Below are 26,502 nucleotides of genomic sequence, written 5' to 3'. Positions count from 1 at the left end.
CTGTTAGCTAAAGATAATCTAATCTCTGATGGCTTTGACCTGCACAACACTTTGACGTCCCCTAAACGCCAGTGACAGAAGCCCGTGGGACCACTTCTACTAAGGCCATACCGCCACAGCTCACTGAAAGGACACTGAAGAGGTATGTGGATGGACCAGGGGCAACACCTGGCATTAGTCCGTTTTGTAGTTGACAGCCAGGCAAAATGGAGGGAGGGTGAGCAGACTTTGGGACTGTTGAGATCCATATTGGAGAGTAAAGACCTGAACTGATTGAAGACGGGACTGAACTGGAACTCACCTAAAGGATGTCTGCGCCAACAGCACAATGAACTAGGCCCTCATGGGGTTGACCGCTCTTCAAGAAAAGTACGGATCTTTGCCCAGACAGGCATAAATGACCCTAAACTAAAGTGACATGAAAATAAGCAGAGTGGCCCTTAATGGAAACAGAGAAGATTAGAGATAGAGGATGCATGGAGAGAGAGAGGATGAGAGATTATTCAGGCAGCCACTACAATCACACAAAGACGGTGTTAAAACACTCCCTGTACCAAACCACCCACTCGCTGACCACCATTTTCTAATAATCGTCTATTGTTGTGGGGAAGAGCAGAGTTGATCAACAAGACGTCTTGTTACAAAGGTACCGTTCATATAACATTCGTATAGCATGACTGGAAGCATTTATTTTTCTTTCTGTTTGACTGCTGAGCTGAAGATTTGTCAGCAGTTTTTAGGGTAAGGTACTGAGGGGGTGGGGTTGATATTCCATTAACAAAATTTCACTTTGCCACGGTCCAATCCCACTCCAAATTCCAGTCAAGTGAGAAAGTAATCTGCATTGGTCACTGAAAGAGCACTGAAGAGGATGACAATTGCAAATCCTGTGAACTTTCTGAGTTGGGCCCCAGCCCCTGGGCTGTGCTGCGGTATCCTTGGGTATCCCAGTCAAGGACTCTCAAGCAATCAAGGCAAAGAGGGATATGATGAAATAGAGAAGTAATTAGCTTCAGTGTGACTGTGGAAATCAATCAGCAACGCTGTTAGTCAGAGCCATTACAGGGAGATCAGCTGCTTTTAAGGCTCGTCTGTGGTGAGCAAGCCTGCCTTGTCTGTGTGCACTAGTATATACCAGGAGAGGGCGAGACTATGTGTGTGCTTGCTTGTGCGTGCATGTGTATGTATGTGCATGTCTTTCACTCACCCGTAAACTGTATTTCCAGGAATCACCCCCCGTTTCTTCAACAGCTGTGAATACAAAACATCATTAATGAGGTGAGAAGGTGAGACAGAAAGGCTAGAGAGGAAAAGCAGAGGAGGTTTTCATTGGGTAACAGCAGTGCATTACTGTGGACATTAAGACAGACATTTTGGCAGGGCTATCAGAGGCTGGCAAGGCAACAGTGAAAAGCATAAGTATGTATCAGTTAGATGCAGTGAAAGGCATTAGTAGCAGTAATACAGTATGTATCAGTTAAATGCAGTGAAAAGCATTAGTAGAGGTATGTACCAGTTAGATACAGTGAAAAGCATTTGTAGCAGTATGTACCAGTTAGATACAGTGAAAAGCATTAGTAGCAGTATGTAACAGTTACATACAGTGAAAGGCATTGGTAGCAGTATGTACCAGTTACAGTGAAAGGCATTGGTAGCAGTATGTACCAGTTACAGTGAAAGGCATTGGTAGCAGTATGTATCAGATACAGTGAAAGGCATTAGTAGCAGTATGTACCAGTTACATACAGTGAAAGGCATTGGTAGCAGTATGTACCAGTTACATACAGTGAAAGGCATTGGTAGCAGTATGTACCAGTTACATACAGTGAAAGGCATTGGTAGCAGTATGTACCAGTTACATACAGTGAAAGGCATTGGTAGCAGTATGTACCAGTTACATACAGTGAAAGGCATTGGTAGCAGTATGTATCAGATACAGTGAAAGGCATTGGTAGCAGTATGTATCAGATACAGTGAAAGGCATTAGTAGCAGTAAATATCATTACATACAGTGAAAGGCATTGGTAGCAGTATGTATCAGATACAGTGAAAGGCATTGGTAGCAGTATGTATCAGATACAGTGAAAGGCATTAGTAGCAGTATGTATCATTACATACAGTGAAAGGCATTGGTAGCAGTATGTATCAGATACAGTGAAAGGCATTGGTAGCAGTATGTATCAGATACAGTGAAAGGCATTAGTAGCAGTATGTATCATTACATACAGTGAAAGGCATTGGTAGCAGTATGTACCAGTTACATACAGTGAAAGGCATTAGTAGCAGTATGTATCATTACATACAGTGAAAGGCATTAGTAGCAGTATGTACCAGTTACATACAGTGAAAGGCATTGGTTGCAGTATGTATCAGATACAGTGAAAAGCATTGGTAGCAGTATGTACCAGTTACAGTGAAAGGCATTGGTAGCAGTATGTATCAGATACAGCGAAAGGCATTAGTAGCAGTATGCCATGTATCGGTAAGTGTACCGAAGCTCTCTGGGTCCTCCTCCCACATGGCTAGCTCTTCCTCGGTCAACAGGAAGTAGTGGGAAACGAGACGCCGCCCGATCTCCGTGAGAGTGGGGTGTGTGAAGAAAGCCGTCTTGATCTTGTGGGCCTCCAGACTCTCAGGCTTACTGTCTGAGACATGGGATAGAGACAGCAAGTTAGAACACACAATTTAAAACTACCACCACCATGCCCAGCCCTTCACACCTCAGAACTTAAACCCATCTCTGTCTGCCTGCCTGTCTGCCAGCCTGCCCACCTTTCCTGTCTGTCTGTCTGCCTGACTGACTGCCCACCTTCCTGTCTGTCTGCCTGACGGTCTGTTGGAATGTCTTTCTCTCCCCCAGCCCTCCTGGTCGCTATTCATTAAAACCGTAAAGATTTGCTGAGTGGCATGTAAGAGACATGTGAGGAGATTTGCCTTTAGCAAGCAACAGCAGAGAGAGACAGATTCAACTACATGAACTGCCAATGAGCGCAGGCAGCCGCGTCTTCAGGGGAAAATCCTTAAATACTGTCGATGATTCACACTGATTGTTATACCACGGTAGCTCGCGGGCGGCTTGTATTAAAGATGATTTCTCCTACTCCTTCCATTTGTCTCGCTCTCTTCCTATTCACTCTCCCTCTCCGCTAACCTCATTTTCATCTGGCTCTCATGTACCCCTCCGTCTCCTTTTCACATCCCTCCCGCACTTTTTCTCCTGCCCCCGCCCCTCCCACCCTAACCACCTTGTATCAGGCTACTGAACGGAGCCACAGCTTGTGTATCCTGGGCCAATGTACACTTCTGTAGCCTACAAAATACAGGAAACTACCCTCCATGTTCTTGCACGGTTTGTAGGCGTCGTTCTTGACGATGGTCTTGATGAGGTTCATGCATTGGACAGTGAAGCGCTCGAAGGCCAGGCCCTCGCCGGCCGGAGTGAACACGTAGCTGACGGCAAACTCCAGCGAGCGCTGAATCAGGGGGATGAACGCGCACGGGTGGACCTCCAGGAAATCCAACAGCTGGATGGAGGGACAATGAGAGAGAGATGAAAGAAGAAGGCAGATGAAGAAAAGCAGACATGTGAAGAGGAAGACAAAGAAAGGACAGTAAACAGAGAGAGCGGAAAGACAGTAGAGAAAGAGCAGTATAAAAGAAGCCAATCAGTGTCGGTCAACCTTCTAGGCATGCAAGGCCACCAAGAAACCAAGCAGCGGACTGGGGCAGCACACAGGCCTACACGGTCCTCATCGGTCTGACTCACCACTTTAGTGTAGAGAATTGTAGTTTTCTCCAGTTTCTCCCGACACGGGCTCTCTGGGCCTACCTGCCGACCTGGAACAAATGAATGATACACAGGACAAGTGAGACTAGCTTTGTCTGCACTTCCTCATTAGGGGCATCACTTTTACGAAGGGGTTACATATGAAGCCATTAACTCTGATATCAACCCCACTCATCATCAATGCCAGACACCTGATTCTATCTCCCTGCCCAGCCGCCAATAAAGCAGGGAATGGAGAAGAAGAGACGGAGGAAATTATGTTTAAGTATCCAACGATCTTATCCAAGTAATACTATCAGAGAGAGACAGAGGAAGGGAATTCATAATGCTTTTCACTGCAGGTGGACATTACACATCAGCCTTGGTATCTGGCCACTCCTCACTTTTTGACCTACAAAAACCACTCATAGCTACAACACACACTCTTTTACCTTGAACACACTGCGGGAGAATGAGTAAAGCAGCAACTAAAATAAGGCGCTGTCTCGAATGACAATCCCTCCCTGAAAGACTGCGCAGGCAAATAGAGCAACAATTTAAGAATAATGTTTCTCATTATAAAATTGCACAGAGTTTGGGCATCTCATCATGCACGGTACATAATAACATTAAAAGACTCCAGAGAAATCTATGTACGCAAGGGACAAGGTCAAAAACCAATATTGGAAGGCCGCGATCAATATTGGATGGGCCCTCTGCATTAAAATCAAGATTCTGTAGTGAAAATCACTACATGAGCTCAGGAACACTTCTGAAGCCAGTGTCTGTAAACACACTGTCACTGCATCCTCAAATTCAAGTTAAATCTCTACCATGTAAAGAAGAAACCATATATAAACAAGAGCTAGAACCTAGCTAGAATGGGCATAAATTTTCCCAAAATGTTTGATATGTCTGATATGTTTACTCTGTACTATTTTCAATTAAATAGAGGGATTAATAGGGATTTGCACATCATTGCATTCTGTTGTTATTTGCATTTTATGCAGCGTCCCAACTTTTTGGGGAAACAGGGTTGTATGTGGACACCTGACCATCAATCCTTTGTTTGTTGGAAATCCAATTCCAAAACCATGGACATTAACACGTGAAGGCCTATGGAGAAAGACTGTAAAATGTAATAAACAATCAGTTGTTATTTGAGGTGTCAGTAATTACATGTAACAACAAGAACACTTCTAAACCTCTAATAAAATGCGGTGACCCGGCACCAGTGGTAACCCAACGCACCATGACCTCCCCTAAGAAACAAGGACATAATGTTTATGGTAATGGGGACCGGGACCAATAAATACATACTGAACGCACCATGTGGAAAACTAAGATTCAAACGGGTGTGTCAGGGAAGGCAAAATATTAGTTATTAGTTATTAGATAGGAAGGTTCAGAATACTTACTGCATTCTAGGAATTGTTTCAGTCTCTCAAACACAGCATTAAGGAAGCCCTGAAGACCAAGGGGAGAGAGAAGAGATGAATGAGCATGGGTCTACGTTATTTCTCTATTTCGGGTGAATCTTAGTGGTCACTTCCATTTCACCAGCCGATTAGGAAAGGCGGTCATAATGTAAAACGGCGGCTGCATGCACACATTACCAACACACACAAGCCACACAGCCTATCCACCTTAATACCCTACGATGGAGAGGGAAATCAACTAAAGGTTGCAGAACACTGCAGTGACAATATGGTGTGAGGCTACATTAATCTATAACCAGCTATGCAGAAAATAGCTGTAAACCGATTCACAGCACTGTAAAATCTTCCCCTTTCAAGGCACATCAACAGCCTTTCCAGACTGACTCGACACTTGCTGGTGTCAAAACGCCAACTCAATTATACCAGGCAAAGCCCTATGGTGAGCCGCCTTTGTTATTAAACTGTCACAGCCAAGACTGATTCGCAAATATATTCTGCAGTGTAAGGGAAACGTGAGCTATAGTAACTTTGAGGGAGAAAGTTTTCCTTCCTCCTCGCCGAGGCATGGTGTGTATGACTTCCTACAAAACTGATCAAATTATTATCAGGCCTTAGGCTGTGTGAACAGGTAACAACAATACCAAGAATGTTGGGAGACAGAGAGTGGGGAGAAACATAGAGGCAAGTATATTGCTGTATTTTGTTAGTGTAAAAGGGATGAGAGCGCTAGCAGACTAGCAACTCCTTGGAGATGCTAACTTTAGGAAGTGTTTGGTTTGAAACTCAGAGAAGTGAAAAGTAAATGTATACTGGGGATAAAAAGTGATGTGACAATTAAATTCCTCTAAAGGGGCAAAACAATAAGCAAGTTCCCATCCAAGTTCTTATCAAAGTGATGTTGCATATCATTTTGATCAATCTTGACAGCCATGTTGAAAACAGGACGCAAGACTAAAATATTATTAACGTTGATGGAAAATGTGTTCAACATTATGGCATCTCCTCTGATGTGCTAAATTATATCTGACAAAAATTGCAGATGAACTGCCTTAATGTGAACATTTTGACCAAATAGCCATCATAATACGAAGACAACTTGGACTCACAAAATGATTATGCTCCTTAGTTCTTCCACTACGATTTGGGAAAGCATGCAGTTTATTAGACTAGAAATTAAATGAAATACTTCAGAGGGTAGTGAAAGTGTACAAGGGATGACTGACGTATCGCTGCCCGTTGACAAAAATAGACATGCACCTACCTGCAGTTATATACACCGATCAGACATAACATTATGACCACTGAGAGATGAAGTGGATAACATTGTAAATCTCGTTATCATGGCACCTGTCAGTGGGTGGGATATATTAGGCAGCAAGTGAACATTGTGCCCACTAACGAAAGCGCCTTCAATGGGCACGCGAGCATCAAAACTGGACTACAGAGCAATGGAAGAAGGTGGCCTGGTCTGTTGAATCACGTTTACATCACGTGGATGGCCGGGTGCGTGTGCATCACTTACCTGGAGAACACATGGCACCAGGATGCACTATGGGAAGGAGGCAAGCTGGCGGAGGCAGTGTGATGCTTTGGGCAATGTTCTGCTGGGTCCTGCCATTCATGTGGATGTTACTTTGACACGTACCACCTACCTGAGTGCAGATAGGTGGTAAGGTGGCAGACCATGTGCACCCTTTCATGGCAACGGTATTCCCTGATGGCACTGGCCTCTTTCAGCAGGATAATGCGCCTTGCCACAAAGCAAAAATGGTTCAGGAATGGTTTGAGGAACACAACAACAAGTTCAAGGTGTTGACATGGCCTCTAAATTCCCCAAATCTCAATCCAATCGAGCATCTGTGGGATGTGCTGAACAAACAGGTCCGATTCATGGAGGCCCCAACTCACAACTTACATGACTTAAAGGATCTGCTGCAAATGTCTTGGTGCCAGATACCACAGCACACCTTCAGAGGTCTAGGGGAGTCCATACCTCCACAAGTCAGGGCTGTTTTGGCAGCAAAAGGGGAACCTACACAACATTAGGCAGGTGGTCATAATGTTATGGTTGATCGGGGTAATTGTGTAGCACATTGTATTTGTACGCTGTTGTCTAGAATGCGAGTGCCAGTATCAGAAAAGTGCCATTTTATATTTAACTCTTATGTGAAAATAAGAGGGAAACAGTATCTGCAAAGAATATTTTTGGTCAAATATAATAATAATAATCATTTTTTGTACAGAATCATACATATTATTTGAATAGAAAACAAAGCATCACCCTGTTATAAAATATTTTGTGCTTTTTAGAAATGGCATGTACATCATGTTGGCCTTGTCATAAGAGTTTTGATTTTCAGATATTGATGTTGAGTGTTGAGGTCGTTACTCACAAAAGGTAATTTATTACATACACTTTACTCTTATAAAAAGTAACTACTATAATGATTACTCCCTGGGGAATGTAATTAGTTACTTTACTTTTAGATTACTTTGCATTAAACCTGAAACGCTGCGTGCCCTGGAAAAGTCGTATTACCACTTAACTCTTTAAACATTGGCATCAAGCAAGGACCAGAACGAGTCCAACTAAGAATCTCCTTTCTAAAATAAAGGATTTAGGTTAACAAATAGTGCCCCAAAACAAGTGCTTCAGTTAATGTCATTAATTAAACAAAAAAATCTATACCCCGCAGACAGCAGTCCCCTTACCATGTCCCTCCTTCCCTCCGCTCGAAACAAAAGCAGCTTAAACTTTGGTAGTGTGACAGCAGCTAGCTAAGCCTCTTTGCTTTCCAAGATAGATGCAAATCGAATGTTAATTGCCTGCAATATGAAATTTAAATAAGGTGTTGTTCTGGTGTTGCGTAACACTTTTATTAAAGCTAAATAATCCATATTACCTGTATTACGATTGTTTTGTTCTGTTTGCATTAATTTGTTCTAAGCCAAACCGCTATTCAATATTTTTGTTTGCATTAATAGCTCAGGCTATATTTTCGATATAGGCTTCAGTCTATTTTAACATATAGCATATTCATTGCCACGACGCAGAGGTTACAAGGCTAAAATCACAGGGCATTTAGAATAAAGCTAGAAACACAGTCGTCCAACAGGTACCCGATGCGGGTAGGCCTGCTGTCATTCGAGAAAGACTGTGTTGGTAGCAGAGTAACATAGAAGCAGTTCTCCTCCCCTTGCAAGATGCCCAGTTCCACAGTTAGGGTCCACATTATGTCAAGACTGACATAATGACATATTCCATGACAGTGTATGCTTTAGCCAGATGACTCGCAAACGTTTTCCAATCGTATGGACCACTATTGCCTATCAATCATCGGTATTTTGCGGATTAGCCAATCTGTCGGAAAGAGGGAGAGTCTCCTGTGGATAGGGACTGCATTTCCTCCACTGTACATGCATAGCTACAGAATAAGCAGGTTCAGCTCATCCTGGGAGACAGCCTTTCCCCCTGACAGATTAAAGTACTTGTCTGGCTGAGAGAGGCCCAAGATCACCTTCGGCAGCACGCAAGGCCTAGGGGTGCTAAGACTGTTGTCGTGGCGGGTTTCTTTTGGAGGTTTCCAGAGAGGTTCAAGGTTGCGTTAATGCCAGTGGAGAAGTGTTTCATGCCAGGACACAGTTTACATCAAACGGCTATATAAATGAAATAAGAGCACTTCCACCCTAAAAAGGTCAATATAATTTACCAATCTCGCTCCAAAGCATTCACACTCGCATAAACACCTTTGAGAAAAATCGAGAAGTTTTTTGTTCCTAAATATGCACGCACATGATTGATACGTTTAAGCACAGCGACTATAACATATACAATGCAGTAACGAGAAAAAAATTGTAATCAGTAATACTGCGTTATATTACTCGTTATTACAGTAGTTACATTAAGAACATCTCCTAGGCATAATCTAAATCACTGTTACTGTATTGAAAAGTCCAAGGTTTCATTAGTCATAATCATTAATTCCGGCTATCAGAGCAGGTCCATCTGACCTGTTCAACAGCGATTGGCATCCTAATTAATGTCATCAAGTTAATTATTTCCAAGTCAGGCCAAGGTGACAGTCACCTCCAAAAGGAAGCAATTTACAAACTGCACCCAATTAATTGCTATGTGGATACCTATGGCACAAAGGCTGATGGAAAATGTAAATATTAAAATGTCAAATCTCTAAAGTATGAACATACTGTTGAATAGAATGCTCCAACAGTAAGTAGTAGGGCCGGGCAATAAATCGATTTAATCGATTTATCGATTTTGTAGTGTAAAAAGATTTTTATTTTGCAAACGAGTTTTTTGCCACAATAGTTTTTTCGGACTTTTCCGCGTTTCGTCCTTGTGCGTTACCATAGATACTAAAAGAAGCGCGTAACACACAATCAAAACAACATGGCAGCGTGTAGTACTAGCAGAGAACTACTTCCAAAGAAAGGCACAGGAAACTCCGTAATTTGGAACTGGTTTGGTTTTGATGCAGCAGACAAAACACAGACGAAGCCTTGCTGCAAAATATGTTTCAAGGCTGTTGCTACTGGAAGCAGCAGTACAACAAATCTTTTCCAGCACCTGAGGAATAAACATCGCGAAGAATGGGAGAAGTGCAGCCGGCTCCATAGCGAAAACGGCTCCTCTAGCACACCTGCTAAAAAGCAAACTACACTTCCTGAGAGCTTTACAAACTGTGTGCCTTATGATAAGAACGGAACGCGATGGAAAGCGATTACAGAGGCGATCACGTTTTATATTGCCACAGACATGCTGCCAATTTATTCTGTCGAAAAGCGAGGCTTTAATCACATGCTAAAAATATTAGATGCGAGGTACGTTGTCCCCAGTCGCAAGTATTTCGCCACTATTTTTTTTAATTGTAATGTTATATGTTACAAAATGTCTTGAACAGAAAATGTAAGCTACTGTGAAGTTGTTGCACTTTTGCTTAAACCTGGGTTAAAGCTTGAAATTGTTGAATGACAGAGCCTCATTTACTTTTTGTTTTGGGATTCTACGCATTTTAACTCTTGAGGACAATCATAGCAATAAAGTTGCACTTTTGACACTATATCTGATGTCTGCAGTCATTTAAGTGCATTTAAAAAAAAAAACGGAAATCGAATCGAAACTCGAATTTTTCTTTAAAAAATCAAAGATTTTTTTTTTAGGCAAAATCGCCCAGCCCTAGTAAGTAGCATTTAAAGCTGTCATAAATTTCAATAATACACAAAACAAAAGTCCCAATGCTAAGTTACATTATTTGATCGTGACTATTATCCCAGACATTCAACTAGTAAAATCCATAGACTAAAGCTTTGGCTGTCAGTTGGTCACTTTATTGTTACCCAACAACATGATCTCATGCATCGTACTTGAAACATCTCTGAGACAGGAAACAGCAGGGAGCCTGCGCAGAGCAGCCAAAACATAAAAAAAAAATGATGATAACCATAAGATGCAATGTCAGCTATGTCAGAATTGGCTTTTGCCATGGGCACATTCACATTGCTTAAGCATTTGATATGAAAGGATCCCGGTACAGAAGGGCATTTGGGTCTCTGTGTATCTAAAAAATATATACTTGAAAAAAGTCCAATAACTGCCCCATAATTTTCATCAATATCTAATGGTTGATCCCAAAATAGGCCACCCATATGAATTGTGTAGATCTGAAGAGGAATACATCCATAAACATACGCCGGAATATTTCAGTATTCAGAGCATGAAGCCAAATTCATATTAGACTGAGAGCATAGTCCACCTCACCTGGCATATTAGGTGTAAATCAGCCAGCAGTCCACCTACAAACACCAGGCCATTGGAATTCATTTCATAGTCTCACAGACCCTGACCTAAACAGAACAGCTACACTGAAGACCACATGTCGTCAGCCAAAAGCCATCAATTTTCTGTTTGTTCTCCATAAGAATGTTTTTGTAAAGCAACCAACATTAAGTCATGCTTTGAAAAGCACAGAAGGAACAGACAACAAGTATGCTACTCACACAGTAGATTTAAAATAAAATCAGTATACAGCCTAATCAATATAATGATATACTTCTTGGTGGGTTGAAATTTTGGTGCTAAAACTTTTGGGCGAAAGTTGACACGTGTGGGTGTGGCTGTGTGTTTGAGTGTGTGTTTGAGTGTGTGTGTGTGATGTTCATGTTTGACTATCTGAGTAAGGACTACCAGCGATAGCAAAACAATATATTCTTGCAAAATAAGGACTTCAAGCAAGAACCTTTATCTGCATTGGGGTGAAGTTTAGGGTTAGTTTAGAATTTTGGTTAGAATAAGGTTTAGGATTACGATTGAGTTAGGATTAAGGTTAAATGTAGGCATTATGGGTGAGGTTCAGCAGTTGTGTTAAGCACAAAGGTTATCTGTGAGTGTGTGTGTGTGTGTGAGAGAGTGAGTGAATGAGTGAATGAGTGAGAGAGAGAGAGAGAGGAAGTGTGAGGCAGGGGATTGTGTAGAGTTATCTGAAAGCTAGTTCACCATTTACTGTCACAATGACATGACAAATAATTACAGTTTTACATCTGCCAAATTACAAGCAAGCCTTGGGATATGAGTTTGTTTGATTTGCTTGCAGTAGGCATTTCTGTTGTACAGTAAACCTTGCAACGTTAAATTCGATGTTTTGTAGAGTAGAGGGAACATGTTTTTATGTAGCACACAAATGTAATAAGTTGATTTTCTGTTACATCACCAGTTATCCGAGATGCCAGCACCCACTACTGTAGTTTATGGTTTGTTTATTTGAATAATGAAGCATTTTATGCATAGAATAATCAATTATTAAAATAATCGATAGCTGCAGTCCTACTGAAATGTATAACTCCCACAGGAATACCTTCAAAGGTATAGCTTCAAATTAAATTAAATCAAACCAATGTACAGGAGTGCTTTCGAAAAAGCCTGTTCGAAAAAGCTAGCAGCTAGCACTGCCTGATAAGTCAGGGGCAGTCAACACCGATGAATAGCTAGCTAGTTTACAGATGAAACAGTGAACTGTCAGCATCTAATCAGTACGTAGTCATCTTAGGCAGCAAAAAGACAGTGTTTTTGTTTGTTTTTTATTCATTTTGTAGCAGTCACTGCAAATGTTATGATTTGAATAAAAAGACAAACTATTACAACAAATGAAAGCCTTCATGTCCCTGTGTGAACTGTCTCCAAACAGTGCATTGGCATGAACCAAAGCTAGAGTGTTTCTACACTACAATTGTTTTATTTAGATGAACGTGACTTGATGCCAGATGTGTACATTTATTTACAGTATAAACTGGTGTAAATGGCAACTGTCGAACACCACCTCATGAGGTAATGTGGAGCACTTTTTGTCTTGGTTACTACAAGACAGTTGAAAGCACTGCTAAAGGATAACATTGTTAAATGTAATTGTAATTGTTATTTGATGGAGTGTCATGCTATTTCCAGGTAGACAACATTACCAGTGAGCCAATACGCCTTCCAGGACAAAGTGTCTCACCGCAAGACTAAGGGTTAACTCAAACTTCTACTTGATATTGTGCGCATGGTCACCATTTGGAAAGGGATTAGCTCATTTTGCATCCTTTCGGTGGGGTTGTGTTTTGACAGGGGGGATTCTGGCAGTTGGTACACATTATTTCCCAGCTTCTTACTTTGTGTACTGTGATTGGGGAGATGTCTGCAACTCCCTTTGTTCCAGGATAATATTGTTGCCTTCCCCCTCTTGTTTTTAAAGTGAAATATTAAAGGGATGCAAGCACACCACACTGTTGACTGGGCAAGAGAATTAGTTAATTGCGCCATGTGACAGAGATGTACTAGGGCCTTAACTCATTGCTTGTGTCAATCAAACATAGCATTTACATGTTGTTACAGTTTTCTAAAATTAAATTGTGTTCTGTATAACTACCGTAGTTTAAATACCCTTCAACTGTGTCTGAGACCTCACAGCTTGAGCACCAGAGACCTCAGCACCCAATAGGCAGGAGAATCTACGGGTATTGGTTCCAGATCAGACTTCCAACAGAATCCGTCCATCAAACTACCTAGTTGTTCGTTCACATTCAATTTCTTTGGATAAAACAATGATATTGATAAATGTATTTAACTTCCAGGTAGCTACACACTTATACTCTGTGGTGTGGTTGATTATTGCAAAGCAAATTCTGCATGATGAACAGGTTTGAGACTGACAGTAGTCATTAGATAAAATCCTGAATACTCTTGATTTCTGTATATTGCCCCCTGGAACAGTTAAAATATTAAAATATTAACTGCTGTCTTCTGGTCATTTATATGCTTGTATATATGCTAGGAGTACAGTCAATCTTACATATGGCCCCAAACAGGCATGCTAACAGGTATAACCTGGAGAATGTGGGGAACTGCGGTCAATGACCACGTGAAACAACAGGTTTTACAATGTACTGATTTTGGATTATAAAACTGGCTAGTGATGACATTGATATAAAGAGACAATTAAACAACACTTAATTATCAGATAGGTACACTAAAGTAGTTTGTATAGCAGGGCAAAGCAAGAGTACATACTAAAGCGGGCTGAATTAAGAGAAAAATAATGATTTCTTATTATTTCTTAAATAAATATTAATCTTATTTGAGGATAATAAGGTCATGGATAATTGCTTTTATTTGGGTGCCCATGAGTGCATAACCAAAAGAATGAACACTTCTTACAATTACATACACTTATTTACAAAAGAAAACGGGAGACATTATTTTACAAAAAGTAGCACAGAACGAGTGACATTTGATTTATGAAGTATTAAGTAAATTATCTAAAAGGATAGAAAAATAGATACCATTTTGTTCATATGATTAGACATTCCAAAAGCATTTGAAACACCATCATTGTTTTGAGTTTTATGACTACAAATACAATGTCCTATGCCTTTCACAATGTTAATTTGGTAAGTAAAAACAATACCGAACATTAAACAGGACAAAATCAGTTACATTTGAAAAGAAATGTTGCAGGTGTGAGCATGAGTTTAATATATTGCATGCCAAATTAAAACGGCATCAGTGTTTGGCTAAGTACCCTGACCCTAGCATATAGGCCTATGCATCAACCCATTAAATATTAAAATTGACCAATTTTCTCTTCTCCATTTTTAAATGATTAACTCATTTGTCTTGATGTCTATTTAATGTGTAAATGGTCCCGCCAGCCCAACCTTGTGACCGTCAGTCATAGAACAACTTGTCAATGGCGCCATAATGACACAAAGAACAGGCCTTTATAAATCATTAATTAGATACACTGAGAGCTTAGTTTCCCTAAACGTAACGTGAGGCGTGACTAGTGTAATTTGGGGTCATTGCTGTAGGAGACTAATCATTCATAACCAGTATCAAAAACCCTACCATTTCTTTTACCAGGGGTGGGAAAACAGACCAGACCTTGGTCTCATTTATAAAAATAAGCACCTGAGGTGGCTCTGGGGAAAGTGGGGGTGCGGAAGAGGTGCATGCTGGGAGCTTGCAGTGTTTAGTCAGCACCAGACTCACACAGACAAAGAGAGTGACAGAACTGAGGAACCCGGGACAGACAGTGAGGAAGTGAGACACAGATTATATACAGTGGATATTAAAAGTCTACACAAATGGCAGGTTTTTGTGATGTAAAAGAACGAAACAAAGATAAATCATGTCAGAACTTTTTCTACTTTCACTGTGATATATAATCCAATTGAACATCTGCGGGGTAATCTGAAGAGGGCTGGGCACAGGAGATGCCCACGTTTGAGATCTCCCCAGGGTGGCTCAATGATATTAAGGTCAGGAGACTGTGATGGCCACTCCAGAACCTTCAGCTTTTACTGCTGTAACCACTGGAGGTTCGACGTGGCCTTGTGCTTAGGGTAATTTTTGTGCTGGAAAGTCCAAGAGCGTCACATGTGCAGCTTTAGTGCAAAATAATAAAACATTGTCTGCCAGGATTTTCTGATAACATGCTGCATTCATCTTGCCATGCATTTTCACAAGATTCCCCATGACTTGAGCTCACACACCACCAAAACATCAGTGAGCCACCACCATGCTTCACAGCATGGATGGTACTCCGTTCACTATAGGCCTTGTTGACGCCTCTCTGAACATAGTGCTTATGGTTGTGACCATAAAGCTCTATTTTGGTCTCGTCACTCCAAATTACAGTGTGCCAGAAGCTGTGAGGCGGTCAAGCTGTTGCCGGGCATATTGTAATCAGGCTTTTTTGTGGCATTGGTGCAGTAAAGGCTTCTTCTGGCAACTCGACCATGCAGCTCATTTCGGTTCCATTATCGTCGTATTGTGCTCCACCGTCTTTTTCCAGAGCAGCCTGTATTTCCCCAGAGGTTATCTGTGGGTTTTCCTTTGTATCCCAAACCATTCTTCTGTCAGTTTTGACTTGGTGTACATGACCTTTGCTTGGTATCAAGTTATCCCCGAATTGTCCACCTTTTAATAAGTGATTGAACAGTACTGACTGGCATTTGCAAGGCATTGTATATCTTTTTATATCCGTTTCCATCTTTATAAAGTTCCAATACATTGTTACGCAGGTCTTTTGACTGTTCTTTTCCTCTCCACATGGCTCAGTATCCAGCCTGCTCAGAGCATGCACGTGAGAGCGAACAAGCTCATTTACTATTTATACACAGACACTAATTGCAATTTAAAAAGCCACAGGTGTGGGAAATTCACCTTTAATTGCCATTTTCCCCTGTGTGTGTCACCTTGTGTGTCTGTAACAAGGCCAAACATTCAAGGGTATGTAAACTTTTGATCAGGGCCATTTTGGAGATTTCTGTTATAATTTAAAAAGGAGCCAAATAACTATGTGATAATACATGGCTTCATATGATCACTATCCTCAAATAATAGACAGTTATTTTTTTGGGGGGGGGGGCATAGGTCATAAGCAACTGAATGCATAAGTCAAAGGTTACATCTACAATTCAAATGTATTCATAAAACTGTCAACAGAGATTCACAAATACAACGAACATACATAAGCTTCTTATTCAGATGCCATGCACACGTCTGTTTTAGAGGGCTATGAAAGGGTGCCAGTGACTTAGCTGACCTGAAGTTTGACCAAACCGATGGATCCCCAGACACATGCACATCCCCAAAGACCACTCTAAACGGAAATAGTCATTCAGCAAGTCAATTATGTGTGTGTGTGGGGGGGTCAAGTGTGTGCGCCAACACGCGTGAAGCTCCGCCTACAACAGTGCATTCAATCAATCATCTATGAAAGCATTCCGGCAGGGGCCGTGCCTGAAAGAGAACTAATTAAAACCTGATTCAGTGAGGACACTCTCCCCGTGGAGTCCTCGCGCAATAATGAGGCAACAAGCAACAGCAATTTCATCTGACGTCTCCGGTATACTCACTGAGGGTTTATTTAGGGGATATACACGCCGGAGACGGCGTACTGGGCACGAGGTTGAGAAAGGACCACTGGCTGTGCTTTAGGAAATATAAGCAACTTTAAACCGATAAGGAGAAGGGAGAGGAAGTGGCTCAAATTATCACTTGACAGATGACTCATACCCAATCAGCACGCCTCATCCCCAATCCTTCCTGGTCCTCTTTAAAGTCTGTGTTTCTTTGACTTTCTCCTCATCAGTGAACAAGTGCACGGTTCAATTGCCAGCCGCCTCCGATATGAAGGACAGGAGAGTCGGAGTGGAGTTCAAATGACCAGAGCACTTGGATCAAGCTCTTCCATTAGAGCAACAGCCTTACGTCCATCCAAAGGAGCACAAGTGCCCACGCTTTAATCATTTCACTGGCCGATTTACTCTAAATTGAATTAACTGTTCCAGGACGTTCATAGGAATTGACATTTTTTCTGTGAGGGGCCTAGTCTGATAGATGACCGCTCTCAGGCAATGCAATCTAAACCTCAGCTACTCTGAAGCGGGTGAGTTGGAGGGCGCATCCGACAGGAGGAGCATGCTCTTCTAAGGAAGGTACAATCTGACAGGATCTGGCCCTAACAGCAGCTCCAATTACCGTCTTTCCTACAGAACTTCCGCCTGGTTTTCCACACTCACCATCACCTCCACATTCTGTTGTGGCTCCTGGAATCCATGCACCGTCAGCTTCCGAAGAACTGGGAGGGAAAAGAGGACAACGTTTTGGCGCAGTTCAAATGTCCCATCAACTTATCCACTGATCCACCCAACTCACAGCCCTTTGGGGATAACACAGTATGATCATATTGTGGAATTAGAGCATTAACAATGCTGATTTCTAACAATATCTAAAGGTCCCCTTAAACACGAGTATGCACTTCAAGATGGCTCTAAACCAAACACTACAGAAAGAAGTCCAACAGAAAAGTGCGTGTGTTTCCAGCTACCTTTCAGTGAAAGTAGTGTCCTCTCCAGTGAGCCGAGGGCTTGGGCCTGCTCTCCAGCTACGACTTGCTGGAGGAAGCAATCTGTGTGGTGGCTCCACAGGGAGCAGGCAAAGCTGTAGATGCCTGAAGCCAGCTGAAACACACACATACACACACACACACACACAGAAAACAAAGATAAGACTCTTGTCAGAGTTAAGATTAAACTTCCAATATCTCTGAGACATTTTATTGTAATGGAGACAATCTGGGAGGTAATAGACAAAGTCTGCACATTTCTAAATCACCCTTTAGAGTAGTTCCATAATGTCCTATTTTGTGACTTGGCATATTATACTGCCAAAAGAAGGTCCACTCCAGTTGATTCTTACACACTGAAGAGATGCCCTTCAGGAAGATGGGTAATATTGCACTGTAATGACATTATAGTCTAATAAAAAAGTCATAATAACTAAATCCTCTCTCACACTCATGTGAGAACAGGAAGGGAAAAAAACAATGTTAGATGACGCCACAGAAAACCAAAGAAAGGATGTAGATGTATGTAAATGTCTGTAGGATGAAGCAGTGGTACTAATCTAGTAATTCAAGCATTAACACAGCTACAGAAACCAACATTACCAAACCTCTATGGTAACGATCCAATCCCAAACCTTCATGACAACACTAAATCCACAGCTCCAAATAACTGAATTGCCTTTCTATGTTCACTTACCAGTGCAAACCGTCAAGGGGGTCACAGAGTGATAATTCATTAGGAAAACACGAACACAGAACTAACTTCAGTGTCTCGGAATCAAGTGTCGCACAAAGCAAACAACACAGCGCAGTCAAACGCAAAGAGACTCTGGCACAGTCAAAGCAACTCCATGGTCCAACACGCTTACAGGGACTGAACTGAACACACCAGAGTAAACACCAACTCAACACATCAACATCAGAGCACCACTTTGATGCTGTCACACTAAATATACATAGAAGGTTTCACTGATGAAACCCAGAAGGGCTTTTGAAGAATTCATCAGAGACTAAGCCCTTTGTCTTTCCTCGTGGGTAACCCATAAGAGGGGGAATAAGGAAGGGGAAATCAAAAAGACGTAAACTCAAAGTTCAAACAGAACTTTAAGAACTCTGCGTAGGCTTTGATGGTTGCTTACATAAACACAATTGTGGCGCTAGCAAGAGTTTCCCATTCCCAGATCACTGAGTAATCCATAGAGCAGGTCCCATTCTTTTTTTTTCGGATCACATTAATAAGACGTCTGAATGTAATTTAGTCCTTCTCATCCCCCCCGTTTTGTTTCCAAGCAACAAGATATGGCATATCAAAGCCCTCAACAAGGCTCCATCCAGACAGTAGTTAATCGCGGTGAGTATGCTCATGTGTGCTTGCGTGTGCGCTTCTGTTCTCATCTATCCAGAGACTCGTGTCACACGCCATGCTTATTTCTCCTTCCTGTCAGATAGTCACAACATGCACAAAAGGGTCTTCAGAGGATCAGAGCGATCGAGAGGGACAGGTGTGATAGTCCGCTTAGAGAAACATGGGAGCGGTTTAAGAGAGATAAAATGGTTAGAGGAATAAATTAGTGAAGAGGAAAGGTCTTTAGGGAGCAAAGGAGAGGAAAAATTGAGGATTATTGGAGAAATTAGGATGGATGGAGAGGACGACTTGGGGGTCTGTCAACCATGAATTTAAATGAATGTAGGCCGCCTTCCAAATAAAAAAAGAATTTGATATGAAAGCAGACCAATCCTGCTCTCCTCTGAAGGTAAATAGCCTCATTATTCAAACACTGGCAGAGATAAAAGCTTTTAATACTTTATAAGGCCTCTCTTCACCTCCCTCCTCAATCCCCTCAGTCGATTCTGTGGACACAAACAGACAAACATATGCATCTCTTCAACCCACCTGTCCCTAATGTGTGTATTCAATCAGACCACTAAAATCTGGGCAACGGCACACACATGCTAACTAATGGTCTATTTTAAACATCTGAGTTAGTTATTTTGGGGTGAGGGAAAATACACAGCGCAAAAAAATTAGGGGAACACTTAAATCACACATCGGGTCTCGATTAACAAAATGTATTAAAGATCAAAATCTTTACTGTGCATTGTGTAATTGGTTGAGAATAAGGAAGTAACAGTGGTCAATGGAAACCAAAATCACCAACCAACTAAGGGCTGGATTCAAACTCACCCCGAAAATCACAGGCTGTTCCAACTTGTGTGAATTTCAGCACGGCAACTTGTAATGTGACTCAGTAGTGTGTATGGCCCCCCATCTGCCTGTATGCACTCCCAACAACATCTGGGCATGCTCCTGATGAGACGGCAGATGGTGTCCTGGGGGATCTCCTCCCAGACCTGAATCAGGGAATCAGTGAGCTCCTGGACAGTCTGTGGAGCTACTTGGCGGTGTCAAATCCCCAATACATAACGTCCCTGAGGTTCTCAATAGGACTCTGGTCTGAGGAATGTGGGGGCCAGTCAATGGCATCAATGCCTTCACCTACACACTCTGGCCAGATGAGGCCAGGCATTGTCCCGCACAAGGAGGAACCCAGGGCCCACTCCACCAGTGTAAGGTCTGACGATGGGTTCCATCCCAGTAACAGCAGTCAGTGTACCACGTGGAGGTCTGTGCAACCCTCCAAGGATATGCCTCCCCAGACCATCACTGACCCACAGCCAAACCAGTAATGCTGGATGATATCACAGGCAGCATAATGTTCATCATGGCATCACTAGACTCTTTCATGCTTGTTACGTGCTCAGTGTGAACCTGCTCTCATCTGTAAAGACTATAGCAGACCTGCCAATTATGGTGTTCTCTTGCGAATGCCAATCGAGGTGCTGTGAGCACAGGTCCCACTAGAGGACGTTTAGCCCGGATGACTGAACGTGACTTCCTGTGTACGGAGAAAAGGATGTTCTGTTGTCATCTAGACAGAGCAAGCACACATTCATACAATTCTACAACGCACACCAGCAGCCAGCAAGTAATTTTGTAGGGCTCTGGCAGGGCCCCTCTTCCTCCTCGCCCAAAGGAGCAGATACCGGCATTGCTGCCGAGTTGCCCTTCTACAGCCCTGTCCAGATCTTCTCGTGTAACAGCCCCTCTCCGGCTATCTCCTCCATGCTCTTGAGACTGTATTGGGAGACACAGCAAACCTTCTTGCAACAGCACGTATGGATGTGCCATCCTGGAGGGGCTGGACTGCCCGTGCAACCTGAATGGGTTGCAGGCACCGCCTCATGCTACCAGTAGTGACAAGGAAACTAGCAAAACACCAAATCAGTCAGGAAGGATAAGGAGAGTAGGGATGTCACCAGAACCAATACTTCGGTACCAAGTCGATCCTGAAATTCTGAAAACATGACGGTACTCGTTTTTGTACAGTACTGTATGTACCAGGGATCCAACACATGAAAGATGGCGGCAAGCGTAGCAGCAGCTCCGCCTCTAAACGTTGAAAAGAAAAACAGTAAGAGTCATGTATGGAAGTACTTTGCGTTCGCGGCGGAGGATCGGGGAGTAAAACATTCGCAAAAACCAGTATGCAAACGGTGTCTCCAAAATTTCGAGACTGAAGGACGAAACACTTCCAACTTGGCAAAGCACCTCAAAGACAGACATCCAAATCTATATAAAGAATTAAAGGTGAGTGAGTTTCAATTCACGTTACATTCACAATCCAAAGGATTATCCTTATCCTGAAATACACGTTACCATTATATTTTTTGAGCCAGCTAGCACGGCGTTTGCAATAGCTAAACGCTAAAGGCTAGCGTAATGTAATAGCTCGTAATAGTAGGCTACCATCCTTATCGTTCAGTATGTCATCTGTCATCAAAATATAACATTAGCATTTTAAATAAATATTTCAGGACTAATGGTCTGTCACTATGTCAGTAAATGTAAACTACTGCTTGCACTCTGAGAGGTGTGTGTGTGTAGCCCCTGCTGTTTTCATACAGTTATTGAGCTATACCGGATCATTTCAGAATTTTCCTATCGCAGTATCAGCCAGAGGACGTCGACCAGGAGAGGCAGGAGCAAAGTAAACAAACATACACAGCCAACTACTGTATATCAGAAGCTTTTCAGAGGCACAGAAAATACGACAAAAACTCATATGAAGCAAGGAAATTGGATAGGGCAGTTGATTTCATATGCATGGGTCAAGTATGTTGAAGTACATGGGATTTATTGTTTAGATTTTTACCTTGGTATAGAACATAGAACTGGGTATCGAGAATTGTGGAACTTCCCTGGTATTGGTATCGACAACTAGATTCTGGTATCGTGACATCCCTAAAGGAGAGAGCAACTGTCTGTGGCCACCACTTGAAAAACCATTCCCTTTTTGGAGGTTGTCTTGCTGTTGCCTCGCCAGTGAATCTGTTACCACTTTCATTTGCACCAAAACAGGTGACACTGATCCACAGTATGCTTGAAGTTTGACTTGGTGTTATACGGTGATGATTACGTGTTTTTAGCAGTGTACAAAAACGCATGAAAGAGGAAGAGAAGGATAACCCAGGCTTAAAGCTGGAGTAGGCTAATTGTCAATAGAAATGTACGCATCCAGTGAGGTGTCTATAAATGATCTATAAAAAGGATGATATGACAAAGTCATTTAAGATTCGTCCAAGCTGACATTTTCTGCTGTAATTCTCTCAACTCTAACATTGATTCCATTAAGATGATTAATTCAGACAGTTATTAATCTAGGAGTAATTAGGGGTGTAGGGCATGTCTCTGGGATTATTACTGTCACCAATCAGTCTTTCTAATGCTACTGTATTACCCCGGGGAACCATTTTCTTTGTGAGTAACGGATGTGGTAAAAAAAAAATAATAATAATCTGAGAAAATGTTCCATAATTCACCGAATTCTCAGGTGGAAGATTGCCCGAATCATAAGGTAACGAGCAGGAAACAAATTCTTTCATCCTAAATTTCAGATAGAAAGAAATTGGAATTTGTTAGGAATCAAGGGATGGCCAGTGAGAAACCTACTGCAGACATTGAATGTTAAGCCTAACATGGCAGGTTATGAGCACCTGGAAAAGTGGCATAATAAATGAATGTAAAGATATAATCCTCTTATGAACACCCATGGGAGGAGCTATAGAAATAAATCCAATCCATTATTAATATTATGTAAAACCATAAAGTTCTTATGTAAAGCTGTTTGATTTTAACCAACATGACAGCCTTTTCTTGGTTAATAACATAGTAAGGCACCTGTGTTTTACGCCTAACTAAACAGATTTAGCTTACTGGGAGTGTTTGAGTAGGTAGAGTAGCATTCAACTGTGAAAGCATGTTCAGAAACTGCTGTGGTGAAAACACTGAGCCATTTTAAAATAAAGGCCTACAGAAGTTCAGGAAGGATATATGAAAAAGAAAAACATAACAAAGCTGTTTACTCGACATAATAAACACTATAAAATGCATGATGATAGATGGACATCAAGGCCTAAGGCGGCAGAGCCTCAGCCTTAATGTCCAGAATCCGTGCTGTGAATCCTTGCTCTGGATGGGCATTCATAGCTTTCTCTCAAACCCCCCACTAATTTCATATCTTCAAAGAGAAAATACATAAAAATTACAATCAATTTCTAGATATTAATAATCGATTTCAAATTGTCCTAACTTGGGCTGATCCCATTCAGTCGACAAGTTAAATGTTTGGGCAAGAAGCAGTAAGTCGACTAAGATATTTTTGAGTTGAGCAGTCGCACGGCCATGTGAGACGGATCGATTCACCCATGTACCGGTCCATTGGTGAGGGCATGGGGATGGAGTAATCCATCACTCAAGAAAATGAATGCGCCATTGACATTTCATATGGTTATATTATTGAAGAAAAATGGCACAAAACTAATAATTATTTTTCAGTGTGATTTAATTGGGGCACTCAGCTGTTCTGCAACTTAAACAATATTTTTTTTACTTGTACTTTACACTTCTCAAATAGTCACAACATGTAACATCAGAACAAACATCAGGAGGAGTATATTTAAAGCAGCTGAATCTGAGAAGCCCAGCAGCTGCAGTGAGTCAAGTCAGGAACATGTTTAAATTAATTTGGTTATCTTCTCAGTATCTTCCCTCTTTAGTTAACTATTTGTTCCTTGTTATTTAATTGAACAGTTCTTTAAAGCATCAAACGTTGTTTTATTAAATGGGAATTAAGACAAATATCAAATGTGTGTCTAAGTTCATAAATCGCTTTATGTAACTGTTGGACTGTCTCTGTATACACCCAACTCTCTTACTCAGGGAGAGTAGGGTCGGACTAGCGTGTGTGCAGGGTCATTTGGTTATTGTTCTCCCCCTATGAATGTGATTTGATACAACTTAGTATAATAATAAATCAAATTTATTTATAAAGCCCTTTTTACAACAGCAGTTGTAACAAAGTGCTTCACAGAGACACCCGGCCTTAAACCCCAAGGAGCAAACAACAGTAGTGTTGAATTTCAGTAGTGTTGATAATAACAATTGCCTTCATGAAAACATTTTCTGTCTCAACAAAATTACAAACTTGGGGAACCCCAATTGGTTTTTGTATATACCACACACATTTCATGTAACAAATGTCAGTCACAGGTTTTAAAGTTGACCTTTTGTAACATGTCATCCATAGATGAGATCAGAGATCAGACGAATCTGGGTGGCCAACAAAATGGACAAGGACTTAGTGAACAAACCACTCAAAATCTCCATCAAAATCTCAAAGGCTACATCCTCAAAGACTATTAGGCTCTGCCATAGGATGTCTTTTGAAAAATACATAAGCAAATTAAATGTTCTAAAAACTCAATGCGGTTTCCAATTTGATAACACCTGGTTCTGAAGAATCCATCTAAATGCACACTAAATCATAATCCTGCCCAAATGTCTATATTGAATGAACACAAAACCAATACAAGAGAATTTGATCGCACAGGAAGAAGGACAAAACAGGTTTGTCAAATACATTTCCATTTTCTTTCAGAGGAAAAATAATATCCTTGATTCAAGGAGGGCCCTTACCCAAATACGCATTCAATTCTGTCACAGCAAGAAGAATGCTTTTGCAAGAATCCACTAAATTGGTTTGCAGTTTGAAGTGAGTAGGTGTTCATTGATAACCCGATGAAGGACGTATGAAGTGGCAGTCACATTGGGTCATCTGAATGAGTCCCTTGTCAGGTTTTTACACCTCACTAAACACTGTCCCCCACCCACCCTCTCTCGATTAACGACGACAACTGCTGAGAGACCATTCCACCTGCTGCTTCAAGTGTACAATGTACAATAAATGAATTACTACTATTCCCTCACATATTCCACGCTAGTCCACCTGCCAACTAAGTTAGAGCATTGAACTATATTGTATGTCTGGGTCCAATGTCATCACAAAGTCCTCAGCAGCACAATTTGTAAACACATAATATATTCATAAGCTTAATGACCCCCCCCCCCCCCCCCCCCCGAAAGTAATTTATAGTACACCCGATCTCAATCCATTCACAAAATTCTTTATTATGAATCACCAACCACGACGAACACAGCACTGATGCCTGAGTGATATGATTTACAACAAGGCATTCATAGCACTGGAAGACCTAGTCGTGGCATACCCAAAACCAATTTCAATTGACATGGCTGCCTTTGAAGCACTCTCATTCCCTCTCCTACTCTCTTTGCCTTTTCCTCTCTCCATCTCTCTGAGTAATATCTACCCCCTCCACCTCATCCATCCTATCCCAGTCATCTTCCACCCAGCAGTCTACTAGGCAGCCGAGCTGAGCTGGCGGAGTGCTAGGGGTTACATAGAGCCAATGAAACCCACTGGCAGTTAATGTTTGCCTGACGACATCGACCCCCCCACTGCACTACCATACATTTCCTTTGGTTTGGACTCTTGGCATTGCAGTGGTTTTGGTAACGTTAACCTGGAGGCGGTTGTACAACCATGAAGTAATTGGATCACCTCGAATTCGAACGTCAAAGGAAGAGCAGGACTTTGTAACGTAAAGTTCTATCCACATTTTGGAATTAAGTATTCAACATCTTAAACTTTTTTGCGGAAGACTTGAGCAATTTACAGGAGTGGTTAGGATTCAGTGCCATGCTCAAGGGCACATTTCCAGCGTGAGATTCAAACTGGTGACCATTCAGGTACTCGCCCAACAATTTCAGAACTCCCTAATTAGAAACCCCGTCAGAGGCACTCGGACTCGGACTGCATGCGAAGATACAAACACCAGAGGGTACAGCATACCGTTTTGGAAAGCGTTAAGGGTTTTGGTAGCCAGGAAAAGTCAGTGTCATCCCCCCTAATGCGGTGAGGCATACCATTTTCCTGCTTCACAAACCTACTGTCATGGAGGGGAGACGGCCAGCAGGGTACTGGCTAGTGTCTACGACCGCCTTGCAGAGGGGCGGCACTGTTACCATAGAGCCTCATCCGTCTGCACGGCTCTGAAGGGCTCAGCCTCACATCGGAGGAGGGGCTATATATACTATAGATTTAGAGATATATAGTGGAGAGGAATCTCAAAGACTCCAGAACAGTATGTTCAAATCCTTCAGAGGCAAGGACGCCTGCCTCCGGACTCTGAAATGAAAAACATGAGCGTGGAAATTGCAGTTGACGCCATTTATTATTTATGAACACAGCGCTCTGGTTTGCCTAATGCCAAACGCTGCATACCGGTTTTAAAGGAAGAGGTAAGTTCAGAGAGTTCAGGCGATGATCTAGAGGGGATATATTAATTACTATGATCGTCTCCGCATTGTCTAGCGCTTTGATTGACAGGTTAGTAGCTCTCGATGCAAGCTCTTAAATCCTTTGTGGGAGACTCCCACATTTGAGCTCCTCGCCCTCCTCATAGATGGGCTTCA

General features: G+C 41.9%; 1 protein-coding gene across 1 annotated transcript in view; it reads right to left on the bottom strand.

Annotated features, from left to right (window-relative positions):
- The window catches only part of ipo11 (importin 11), a 168,155-nt gene that overhangs the window by 117,906 nt on the left and 23,747 nt on the right, over window positions 1-26,502 (bottom strand). Inside the window, exons 6-12 of the mRNA XM_010892441.3 lie at window positions 17,592-17,724; window positions 17,284-17,342; window positions 5,185-5,233; window positions 3,767-3,837; window positions 3,332-3,524; window positions 2,493-2,645; window positions 1,208-1,251 (exon numbers count right to left, since the gene is read on the bottom strand). Of these exons, the coding sequence (XP_010890743.1) occupies window positions 1,208-1,251; window positions 2,493-2,645; window positions 3,332-3,524; window positions 3,767-3,837; window positions 5,185-5,233; window positions 17,284-17,342; window positions 17,592-17,724 (702 nt within the window). The remainder of the gene's footprint in view (window positions 1-1,207; window positions 1,252-2,492; window positions 2,646-3,331; window positions 3,525-3,766; window positions 3,838-5,184; window positions 5,234-17,283; window positions 17,343-17,591; window positions 17,725-26,502) is intronic.

This window comes from Esox lucius, chromosome 13, assembly GCF_011004845.1.
Source record: "Esox lucius isolate fEsoLuc1 chromosome 13, fEsoLuc1.pri, whole genome shotgun sequence".
NCBI classification, from domain to species: Eukaryota; Metazoa; Chordata; class Actinopteri; order Esociformes; family Esocidae; genus Esox; species Esox lucius.
This window is presented reverse-complemented; position numbering and strand designations above follow the sequence as displayed.